Source organism: Microtus ochrogaster, unplaced genomic scaffold (assembly GCF_000317375.1).
Source record: "Microtus ochrogaster isolate Prairie Vole_2 unplaced genomic scaffold, MicOch1.0 UNK52, whole genome shotgun sequence".
Classification (NCBI taxonomy): domain Eukaryota; kingdom Metazoa; phylum Chordata; class Mammalia; order Rodentia; family Cricetidae; genus Microtus; species Microtus ochrogaster.
This window is the reverse complement of record NW_004949150.1, coordinates 1,828,671-1,840,464: the sequence shown is the minus strand read 5'-3', so window position 1 is coordinate 1,840,464 and position 11,794 is coordinate 1,828,671. Positions and strand designations below refer to the sequence as shown.

Sequence of the window (11,794 nt, the reverse complement as noted above, 5' to 3'; positions counted from 1 at the left end):
TGTGTGCATGCATATAACATGACCCACAAGTGAAAGCCAGAAGACAACTTGTGGAATTTGGTTTTCTCCTACCATATATGCTCAGGGGTCAAACTCAGGGCAACTTTACAAGCTGAGCCATCTTTCTGGCCCTCTGTGTTATTTGTTGATGTAGGGTATCACTGATTGCGAGCTCGCCCATTCAGTTGAGACTTTGCCAACAAACCCCACGGAACCTCTTGACTCTATCTACAGCTCTGAGAATACAGACAGAAATGAGTGGCTACTTAGGGCTCTTTACATGGATGTTGGGATTCTCAATTTCTCTCCTCATGTTTGCCTGGAAGCACTCTATTAACTGAGTCATATCCCTGTCCCTAGAGATTTTTTTTTTTTGACTCCCAGTTCTTAGGTATAGCTGAATCATCAGTTTGGGTTATAGGTGTGCTCTTTTGTTGTAGGGGCAGCACTAGATAATCTGGAAGATGGAAATTCGCATGGTATTTGCTGGGGAAGGTTTCCTCTTGTCATCATGATAGGGAATAAGCACTCTGTTATGCCTTTGTTTTGGACAGATATACTGAGCACTTATATTCATCTTCTGAGAGATAAGGATTCTTCCTGAGGCTGAGAATGACTATTGCACACTCTTTTTTAGCACAGTATTGAGATGGCTAAGTAATACTCTTTTTGAGAATGCTTAGTGCCAGATTTGATTATTTTGAAATTACCTTCCATGTGAAGACCACTAAAAATATTCCTCATTATAATTAGTTGCATTTTTATATTTAGCATAAAAATATGGAATTCCGCCAAATGTAAGATATTAGGAGGTGGATGTAATTTACTCTTATGACACCTGGTGTTTCTCCACAGTGGTACTTGTAGTGGATTGTTACAGGTTTCTTCTATGTAGCAGTGTTTTAAGCACCAATGGTGCTTTTTTCTGCCCTGTGAATTGTGCTAACAGTAACTATTTCCAGATATTTCCACATTTCCCAGGAAACAAAATTATTCTTGGTTTAGATTCTTTAGACCGTGATTTCCTAAGACCATTAATGTCTTAGAGAAGGCCCCAAGTTCCTGAAGTCCTGTGGCCTCTTGAATAGTAATTCAACTTCATACACCACAGTGTCCAGATATTCCTAAGTGACATTTCCTGAGGGCCATGTGGTAACTGAGGAAATATGATTAGACTTGTGAATGACCTCGGGGAGCAGAAGAACTGTTTGGAATCCCAAATAATGACACTTAGTAGAGAACAGGCCAACTTGTCCACTCGGGAAGAAAACATTCTGTAACTGAATAACAACAAGGAAAGACTATTTACAAGCACCCAGGGTAAAGAGCCTTGGGGGCCCACAATAAACACTGAGCTAAAGTTAAGTAAACAGCAGGATGATTGTGTCAGCGTTTGTTGGCCCTGCACTGGGTCCTGTGGGTCAGCCTTTTGTACTTAGGACAACTCTAGCCCTGACTCACACTTCAACAGCCCGAAGGCCTCTGAGGCAGGAACATTCTTTCACCCTTATTGATGGAAAAGCTCTTTTCCCATTTGTCCTCATGGACTTTGGACATGTGTTTTGTGGCACATGGGGCACTTCCAAAGAATAGGATATTCAAATTCTACCTTCCTTAGAGAGTGCTGGTACGTGCCATCTGTCAGTGTGTCACCTTGATTCAAAGTCTAATAAGATCCCAAATCATTCTTTAATTTATAATTGAAGTCAATAAAAATATTGCTAAAGAATGAGTCAAACGATGGGACAAAGTGATTTTCTTCAATCTAAGGAAAATAGAAAATAGCTACCGGTGCAACAGAATACCACAAGGAGAACGAGGGCTCTCAAATCTCAGCATTAAAAGGTCAAAATGGGACTGCAGAGATGACTCGGTGAAAGCGACGTTTAGTTTTTTGTCAACTTGACCCAAGCTGGTGTCATTTGGGAAGAGGGAATCTCAACTGAGAACAGCTCAATCTAGGATTGGCTGGTGAGCAAGTTCATGAAGCCATTTCTTGAGTAGTGGTTGATGTGGGAGAACATAGCCTACTGTGGGTGGTGCCATCCCTAGGTAGATGGTCATGGAAGGTGTAAGAAAGGTAGCTGATGATGGCTGCTCTTCCATCCCTAGAGGACCACTAACCTACTCTAGGGTAGATTTTCTTTTGTAGCGTTCTCCCTACGGAGGAAAACACAAAACTGCTGTCACACTTCGAATAGAGTGGTGGTTCCATTCTGCAGCCCCACCAACAGCATGTGACAGTCCTGATTTCTCCACCATGCACCAGCACTTATGAATACCCTGTGGTTTTAGCTATTTTGTCAGGCTCATGTATTGTTTCACTGTTGCTTTGACTTTGCCTTCTCTTGATCCCTACTGACACTGGCTGTATTTTCCTATATTTATTGGCCACTTTACATATCTTTGGAGAAATACCTATTGGTCTTTTTCTCATTTTAAAAGTTGTTATTATTTAAAACAATCTTTTAAATTTAAATACATTTTGTTCATATTTCCTCTTTCCCCAAGCTCTTCCAGGTCCTCTTCCTCTCCATACTCACCCAACTTCAAGTTCTTTCTAAAAAAAGAAACAACAAACCAGTAAAACAACAACCCCCAAACCAAGAAAATAAAATAGACCACCCCTTCCAAAAAACTCACCATACAGTGACCAAGTAAAAGCCCATAAACAAGAAACTGTGGGTTCCATTATATGTTGCTGAAGCACTACTATGAGGTTTTTTCCCCCCGATGATTGTTATACCTAGTGTTTCTCCACTGGAGAAGACTGACTTTCCCTCTCCCAACAGGTATAAATGCCAGTTTAGAGTGAATTCTCCAGTCCTCACAGTGTGCACTTGAGGCTGAGTTATTACAGTGAAGACATTTTGGGCTTTCTTGGTATTATACTAGCTAGCACCTGGCACTTCCCAGATGACAGGAGATGGCTTATTTGGGAGGCACTGAGCCTGTATCCCAGAATCAAGAAGAGTAGTCTGTTTCATAATGTGTATTTCTCAGGTAGGCTTGGCTATCCTGGCCTAAGACAAGACCCTTGAACGGAGAAAAGCAGGTATATACACATATGTTGGAAGTATGATTTGATCAAATATAGTTAAATCAACTATTCATTCTTCCTATAGATAGTACCAACTCAGGGAAGCAGCTGAGTTGACAGACCCCAGTTTTTAATCTAAGTGACAGCAAGACTCAGGTATAGGACCATGTCCCTATAGCAGCTGAGACCTATGTTGATGTCCATGGCTCATGTGGCCACAAAAGAACACTTGTCTGGGGTCTGGGCCATAACTTGTGACCTTGTTAATGTCCAGGGGCCATGATGCTACCATAACCATCCTGGACTGAGTGGCTGGGGTTACCTCCTGGAACTAGAATGTCAACCAGGCTGAGCTGCAGCCTGGTGCCATGTCTGAGACCATGGCTTAGCTGTAGCTGGGGTCTGTCACCAAGGTTGCCACTAGATGTCACACAGAGGCCCAGGATCTGGGCCAGAGCCTGAGGCTTGGTTGGAGTCTGATGGCCATGCCGCAGCAAGGACAATACAGATATGGTTGGCATGTGGTGCCACCTGGTACCATGGTGTCATATTAGTCAGGCTATTGCTGAGGGCCATGTCTGGGTTTGTGACCCTGTAATGGCCAGGGTCCAGATTGATGCACATGGCTTTTGTTGTCATCAAGTGCCACGAGGATGCCCAGAATCAGATCAGCCACCTGAGTTGGTGTACCAGGGCCAGGATATATTCAGATCTGAGTGACCTGTTGGTCAATGGCATGGTGACATCTGGGCCAGAGCTGTAGCTGGAAGCCATGTCATGATCCATGGCCTTCATGAAGCCATGGTCTGTGCTGATGTTTGAGGCTTCTGTTACCATCAAAGGCCATATAGACACATGAGATTGAAGACCATGTTTGGCCACAGTGCTTCTGGGACCTGTGCTGACCTTGAATGGTCTACACTGCTACCTGGGGTAGCACATGGTCATATCCAGACCTAGTGCTGTGGAGGACCATATCTGTGTTTGGGGCTCTACCACAGCTGGGGTCTGTGCTGAAGTCCAAGTACCATATTGCCATCAAAGGTCACACAGAAGCCCAGGGTTGGGGCTGCAACCTGAGGTGTTGGTGGTGTCTGGTGGTCTTGTGGCTGCCAGAACCACCCTGACCTGAGTGTCTAGTTCTTCTATTTGGAGACAGGATGTGCTCCAGGGCTAGGCAGCTACTGAGGACCATGCCTGGGTTTGTGATTCAATGCAGGCAGCGACTGTGTTGATATCTGTGACCTGCATCACTCAGGAGGCCTTAGGAATCATGTAAGATGAAATCAGAGGACCGGGGGGTCAGTGTCCCTCTTTGTCCTTGGTAAAGCTGGCCTTACCTCTCACTGGACACTACAGCAAGAAAACTGACCCCTGCACTCCAGAGTGATAGCACTACCCCTTACTACAGGGGAGAGTAAACTAACTCTGAGGGTATGGACATAGGGGAGCTGACTCCACCCCCTCACCTGAGGCATGTGGCCCTGGTATCCCAGACTGACCGACTTGGCTACCACACAGATACATAGTAGGGCCTTATGTTGACCCACATTGTCATCTACCCCAACTAGGACCTACTGGAGTTCATGAAGGGATTGATACTGTGGAACAATACCTACAGGATGTCTAAGACTCAGGACAACAAAGATGTCCCAAATGAGTTCCAGTGAGGAGTCAGTATACTGGACACCAGAAGCCTTGAACCAGACCAGGGCCTCATTGCGACAAACATTTGCTATTAAAGCTGATAGGACAAAGGGTATAAGCTGTGTGACACACCCCTGTTCCCAAAGCCACCAGGATGAATGAAGAGGTGTTGGAGAGGCAGGGAAAGAAGCAGATGCGAAGCGTTTTGTTGTTGTTGTTTTTGTTTATTTTGTTCTTGTTTTTGTGTGTTTGTTTGCTTGCATTCTTGTTCTTTTTTTCTTTTGTATGGGGCACTAAAGTGGTGAAGGAAGGATACGGGAGTATCTGGAGGTGAATGGGATTGGGGTGCATGCTGCAAAACTCCCAAAGAATCAATAAAGAAGTTAAATTTAAAAACTAAAGCTAGCCCACGCATCTTCATGCCACAGAAACTTTAAGAAAGATTTAAAATGGAAGGCTAGTTCTGGAGAGGGACAATTTAAAGTGTAGTCAAGTTTTCTGGAGTTTGGCAAGTAAGGGCACAGGTTGACCTTTGGTGAAATCTGGAACAACTCAGTCCACAAAATCTTTATCACCTGTGAAAAAAGAATAAGTAAGAAAGTAGAAAGGGACAAGAAAGTTCTTTCTTTGCAGCAACCTCTGCATGTATGGAATAACTATTTTTAAATCTCCCTTAATTTCTGTAGGGCAACAGAGTGTGTGCAGCTGGCTATGGCTATGTTTTCTACCTTGTGACCAGGCAAACCTCACAAGCTCCACTCCTTTCGTTCATGTTGAACACTGCTCACTCTTGTACCAGGTAATGCTGGTTAAATTCGTTTACATTTAAGTGGGGTGCTTGTGATTTCATGATTGGTTTTATGGACAAAGGGTGAAGGCTTCTTGAAATTTGATTCGAGATGTGACAATGATACATGCTGTGGGAACACATTCTGCTCCTTTAGCCAATAGCATTTAAGATACCAGCCCACTTGGGCATGGTCTCTTATACTGTAAATGCAGCTATAAAGCATGCACTCCTTCTCCTTGTTACTCCTAGAATATGAGAGAAGGAATACATGGATAAGATCAAGGTATGGTAGAATATGAAAGTACACAAGAACAAAATGTGATGTAAGTAAGTGCTAGGGTTTATTCTACTAAAAGGAGTAAAGTTATAAGGGCTGATAGAATATCAGGAAACATGGCTATTTGTTTATGGTTAAATGGCAGAAGCAAGTCACAGGGTACAAAAAGAAAAGATTGAGAAATGAGCAGAGTCCATCACAAAGGAGGGTTCCAAGTTTTGCTTGTGTCCATGCTCCCAAATTTCATTATTTTTATACTTAATGAAGCATAAAAATCCAGACTACAGGAGACATTCAAAGAACTCAGTATAATGCATTCTGAATAATCCAACTTTAAACTGGACAATAGAACTACAATGACATTTCTGAAATAAACATATGGAAGAGATGAGCTAGTATATTAAAAATACTTAAGACTGCTCAAAATTAAAACCATGAAGAGTTATAAGTTCACACCTGTTAGGATGAATATATTCAGAATGATGAATAATGATATTGGCATGGATTTGGGTAAAAGAAATCAAACTTATAAATTATTAATGGCGATGTTAGTATTACCATTATACACTCATAGAGGATTCCCTAAGAAAATTAAAAATATAAGTATCAGTTGATCCTTTAATTCTATTATCAGATACACACACACAAACACACATCTTACACGCACACCTGTAAAGATGTCCATGCCTATATGTCAGTTTTTAAAAATGAATAAAACTCCCTTTAATCTCACTGGGGAAATATTGAATTTATTTTCATTCTTTGCCTTTCTTTCTAGGTATGGCCTCCTTATATATCCTGAATTTCAACCACTTTGGAATAATGACACAGGCTTCACTCTCTTCCAAGATTTCATGGTTTGGGGAAGTGCAGGTGGTGCCAAGGTATGATTTTAGCTTATACATACATACATACACAGTCTTTGTTTTCTAGAGGCAGACTGTTACATCACTCTATCCAAGGGATAGTAGTTTGATGAGAATGAGAACACTGTGATGTTATCACAACTAGTATCAATGGTATCATAGATGTGTGTGTGTGTGTGTGTGTGTGTGTATGTGTGTGTGTGTGTGTGTGTGTGTGGTATTGAATACACAAATCCCACATCAGAGGTCATTTTCTATATGGGTTCCCAAAACAGTTCTTGTAGAAAATAAGGCAACAGGGCTTTTAATGACATTTACAACCAGGAGGTGACAATTGTACAGGTTCATCCACCCATACTTCCCTTTCAGTTCCTACTTATGACTAATAACTGAAGAACCCAAAAGTAATGGAATCGTCAAATGTCACACAACCAGGAACACAACCAACTGCAGAGTAAAGACACAAACATGTGTTTGTTAGTGTAATCTCCTGAATAATGAATACTACAGTGTTAAGAAAAACATGGTTCCTCAAAGGAAAATAGGCTCAGATCTAGCTGTCATTTACTTTAATCAATGTGTTTTATTTACAATTTTTTCCTCAAGAAAAACCCAATAGATTCGTGTTTACTCATTTAGTTTTTATTGCCACAGTGACTTTTAAAAGGGAAATTTTGTTTCCTGTCAGTTAGGAACAAAATTACCTAGGGTCACCAGTACTACAAAGAGACAATTGCATTGACTTCATCTCTGCAATTTAGAACTATGCAGCCTAGGATATATATATGAGGAGATACGTTTGTAAAGCATAGGAACTAGAACAAAAGCAAAATCATAGTAAAAGACAAATATTTACTTAAGTTCCTAATAAAAGGAAGAAAACTTTGATTGAAGAAAGCCTAAAATATACAATTAGGATAACTAGCAAGGAGATCCCTAATATGTTGAATATTTTATTTTAGTTTTTTTAGGTGTTGTTTTTGCCTGTGGGGAAATGTTTTCTCATGCCTCATAGATAAGAATTATTTATTTGAACCAAATATTTCTTCATTTTCTAGGTATGATAGTAGTTTAAAAGCATTATTTTCACCATGTTTCAGATGGTATTTCTTCTATAATAAAGAGAAATGATAGCACACTGTGAAAACCGTACCCACACCTTTAATTTACACTTTGCTACTGTATAATTTAAAACCCAAGATTTGCGAACTAAGGCTTGGTTATTGTTTTTAAATATATTTGCAAATGAGTTATTTTCGAGTGCCTGTAATTAGGTAGTAGCTATCCAGTTACCAGCTCAGGTCTTAACTGGTTTGCACTCATAGCCCGTCTCCAAAGAAGTGTCATTTTATAAAATGTTTGCATGCGGACATTTTAGGACATGGATGTGCAAAATCTGAATGACATGTGAAAGCGTGCTACATCATATGTGAAGGATACCTAGGCCTCAGCAGGATACTTTCAGTTCAAGTATGAATGCAAATATGATATGATTTAAAGAACAAGGCAGGACCATTAGGTTAGCTGTTGGTCCTCATCTTAAAGATGGGGAGCCTCAGGCCTAGGGATGTTAAAAATCACCTTGCCCAAGAGCACTTGATACTAGGAGACCAAGGTGAATAGCAAGAACCCCATTTGCCAGAATAATGGGATTATTTTCATCCCTACTAAACTTTGCTACTCCTTCATGCCTTTGTAGAGGTGTTAGTCCCAATACTCATATGTACGTATGCATATGAGTTAAATCCACACATAGACTTACTGATTTTGTATTTGCAAAATCTGACTAGCACTGCTAATGCTGTGCTAAAATGCTAGACACTGAAGTTTTTTTGTAATGCTAGCCTTTTATTAATTATTTTTGCACATTTGGGGACTATAAGATTGTTTTCAATATGTTGACAATTCACATCAACCTCTTAATGTATTGCCTGGTAGAGGAAAACTGTAATTTCCAGGGGGATTTGTTAGTGACTTTGAGGTGTCTGCACTGATCTTGGTAGGCAAAACCTGCTTAACTATGCCAGTGTGCTTATTTATTTATTTATACTTAATCAATAATTAAAGAGATAGGAGGGAGTCTGAGAAAAAACAATCCTTAGACCTTTAGCATAATGTAGGCTGTTACTTTATAGATTTTCAGAAGCAGCAATCTGCACCTGAAAAACTTCCAGGTCTATGCATGCAGAGACAGTGGAATCGACATCTTGGAAAGCGATGCGGACACCGTGGTTATGGACAGCTTTTTACTTGGTCATTTCACACACAAGGTGGGTGCTCTACTGTGGCTCTTGTGGGTTGCTCATCAAGACTGAATCATGGAGACTGGGCTCCCTGATGATCTGATCCATAATTACAATAAAATTTTTAGTGGAAAAAAAGGTTAAAAGGAGCATTTTATTTGTAATAGTGATGATGTTCATAATAAGATGCGAATACTTAGAGATGGAGCATCGAGTCTATACAAACCAGAAGTTATTAACAGTTTGAAGAATTCTTATTTGAGTTAAAGGTAGGTCTTTTGATGTATGCAAATTCAATACTAAAAACCTAAGTTTAAGTGTCATGGCTCACACCTATAATCTATAAGCAATTTGGAGGCCGAGGCAGGGGATTTGACACAAGTTTCAAGTAAAGTGGATGTACAAAATGAAAGTCTGTTTCAAAAACCAAATCAAATGAGCAATTCCTCCCCATGTTGACTTAGTTTAATTTTCTAGAATCTGTCAAAGATTGTGAATAGCACAAAGCTACACTGTCCCCATGCTGTGGTTTTCTACACTTTGTGGTCACATTTTTGTTAACAGGGTCATTTCTCCATTTAGCCTGCCACCCCAAAGAGCATGGATGAGGCTACCCAGGTTTATACAAATTATTATTATGTGAATAGGTTTTGTTGGGTGAGTCATCCGTTCACCTCTCTGGAACTTAGGCGTATGGTGGCTGTTTGGGTGGCTTCTGAGTCCCTGCCAGGTATGGACATCGGGGAGTTGGGGGTCCCAGATGGAATGTGTTCTAGGTATTGGGAGCTGACCAAAAGGAATGAGGATGGGGTCAAAGGGGGAGGGTGGGGTTGAGAGGGTCCATGTGGGGAGGAAAGCTGAGTGTGCCTTGAGGAACTGTGAACTGCCCCACCCATCCAAGGAAATGGGAGAAGGGGAGCAAGATGGGACTCTGAAGATGGTGTGCTACGGGATGGGGGATGACACCGGGGAATTGGAATTGGGAGACAAGAGGAAGAATGAAGATTGTCTACCTGATTTACTGACCAGCAGGCCCAATGGGCTTCAAGGAAAATGCCTCCAGTATTGGAGACTGAGACAAAGGAATGTGTGTGATAAGATTTTGGATGTGACTCATTGTCCTTCAAAAAATACTGATTTCTGTATTATAAAAATCAGATTACAGATGGCTTGTCCTGCATTACATAGTCCAAGGAAGCACATGAGTTCATTTTACATTGCTGTGACCAACATACATGACACGAACAACTGAGGAAGGAAAGATTCATTTTGCCTCAGAGTTGCATGGACTTCAGTCCTTCATGGTAGGGAAGGGGCGGCGGCTGGAAATTCTAATGGATGTGAGGAATAACATCACAGCCAATAAGGAAGGAGAGCATATGGTAGGAATCAGGGCTAGGGTAGAAGGATCAGTGTTCTTCCCCCAATGGCTGACTTTTGTCAAGCCATCTCCACCTTCCCATGGTTCCATAGCCTCTATAAATGATGTCTCTCTATAGAACCAGTATCAGATATCAAGCCTGTGGTGGACACTTCATAATCAAGAGATGGCAATCCTAGTGTAGTCAAAAGCTGCTTCCCAGATTAACAGGATCTTTTCCTCTTAAGGAAGTTCCCGAATGCTCTCAGGTCCTCTTAGGCTCCAGGCCTTCAGTAATTTCCTTTGTCCTTGTTTCAAAAAGAGTCACGTGGAGATAAGCAATGAACATTTATATTACTTACTTTTCTTGTGACTGTGGCAAATGCCTGATTGGGTCTGTTTTAGCTAACATTTGGAGGGTATGCTTATCAGGATGGAAGTCACTGAGACAGGAACACAAGACAACTGCTTATGTCACTTTCACATCGAGAAGCAGGGAGCAGGGTGTGATGAACAAACACTTGTCCTTAGCTAGCTTTCTCTCTCTCTCTCTCTCTCTTTTTTTGCAGTCCTGGATGCTATTCCCTATTCAGGGTGGGGTTTTCCAGCTCAGGTGAACTAATCTAACCAAGCTCTACCAGACATGCCCAGAGCCACGTCTCCTAGGTGATTGTAGATCCTGCCAACCTGAGAACAATGAACCTACACACACTGTTAACAATTTGAAGCTAGAATATGGCTTGCGGAATTCTAGGGATCCGTGGCAATCATTTTGCTTCAGTTTGTTTTCAAATGTATTGGTAGGAATTTATATAGTAATTGGCTCTTGTGCTTACATAGATTATTCATGGATATATGATAAATTAAGATTTGAAAAAAATTATTCAAATTATTAGAGTTTCCTATATTTAGATTTCAACTTTTGAGTTCACTCTTTGAACTACCTATTTTCTTGCAGTTTTTCCTTTTCTTGAGAGAGTTGCTGATTTAGAGATGACTCATCTCTCTAGCCTGCGTTTTTTTCCAGAAGGGATGTTGCATGGTCAACAGACCTTAAGTCCAGTCATGACTTCAGAGAATATGCTAAAGCAAGATGCCCATCAAACTGAATAACTGTCCTGGTGAATTAATGTTTTAGTCTCTTAATTACTATTAATGAGACATCATAATTAGTGGAAGAGTACCATAAGTTAAGATGTGAATTATGGCCAAATAATGAGATAATAAAATACAATCACACGCCCCTGAGGTTATTCACTCAAAATTCAGCTGATGGCCATTGAGACTCTTAGCAAATGCAGGCCAAGAGATTACTGATAAAAACTCCTGAACAAGTTTGATCTAGAGGATTCTAGATAAAGGTCAGTCACCTGAACAATAGAACCATTCAGTTTTATATCCTACTGTTACTTAAATGGTGATATTGTTTACACTGAATTAGCAAGTAAGATAAATTGGAGAGATCCATTGTCTTTACAAAGGGTAGCTCCATATTCGTGCTGAATGCTAGATAGGGCAGCCTTGCTGCTCTCCCGTGTGTGATCAAATACTATTGATTATCTAAGGAAGGT

At 40.8% G+C, this 11,794-nt stretch overlaps 1 protein-coding gene across 1 annotated transcript in view; it reads left to right on the top strand.

The window, feature by feature from the left end:
* Nucleotides 1–11,794, top strand: part of Pkhd1 (PKHD1, fibrocystin/polyductin) — a 430,053-nt gene that overhangs the window by 205,185 nt on the left and 213,074 nt on the right. The window contains exons 43-45 of the mRNA XM_005369574.2: nucleotides 5,374–5,486; nucleotides 6,533–6,638; nucleotides 8,756–8,890. Of these exons, the coding sequence (XP_005369631.2) occupies nucleotides 5,374–5,486; nucleotides 6,533–6,638; nucleotides 8,756–8,890 (354 nt within the window). The remainder of the gene's footprint in view (nucleotides 1–5,373; nucleotides 5,487–6,532; nucleotides 6,639–8,755; nucleotides 8,891–11,794) is intronic.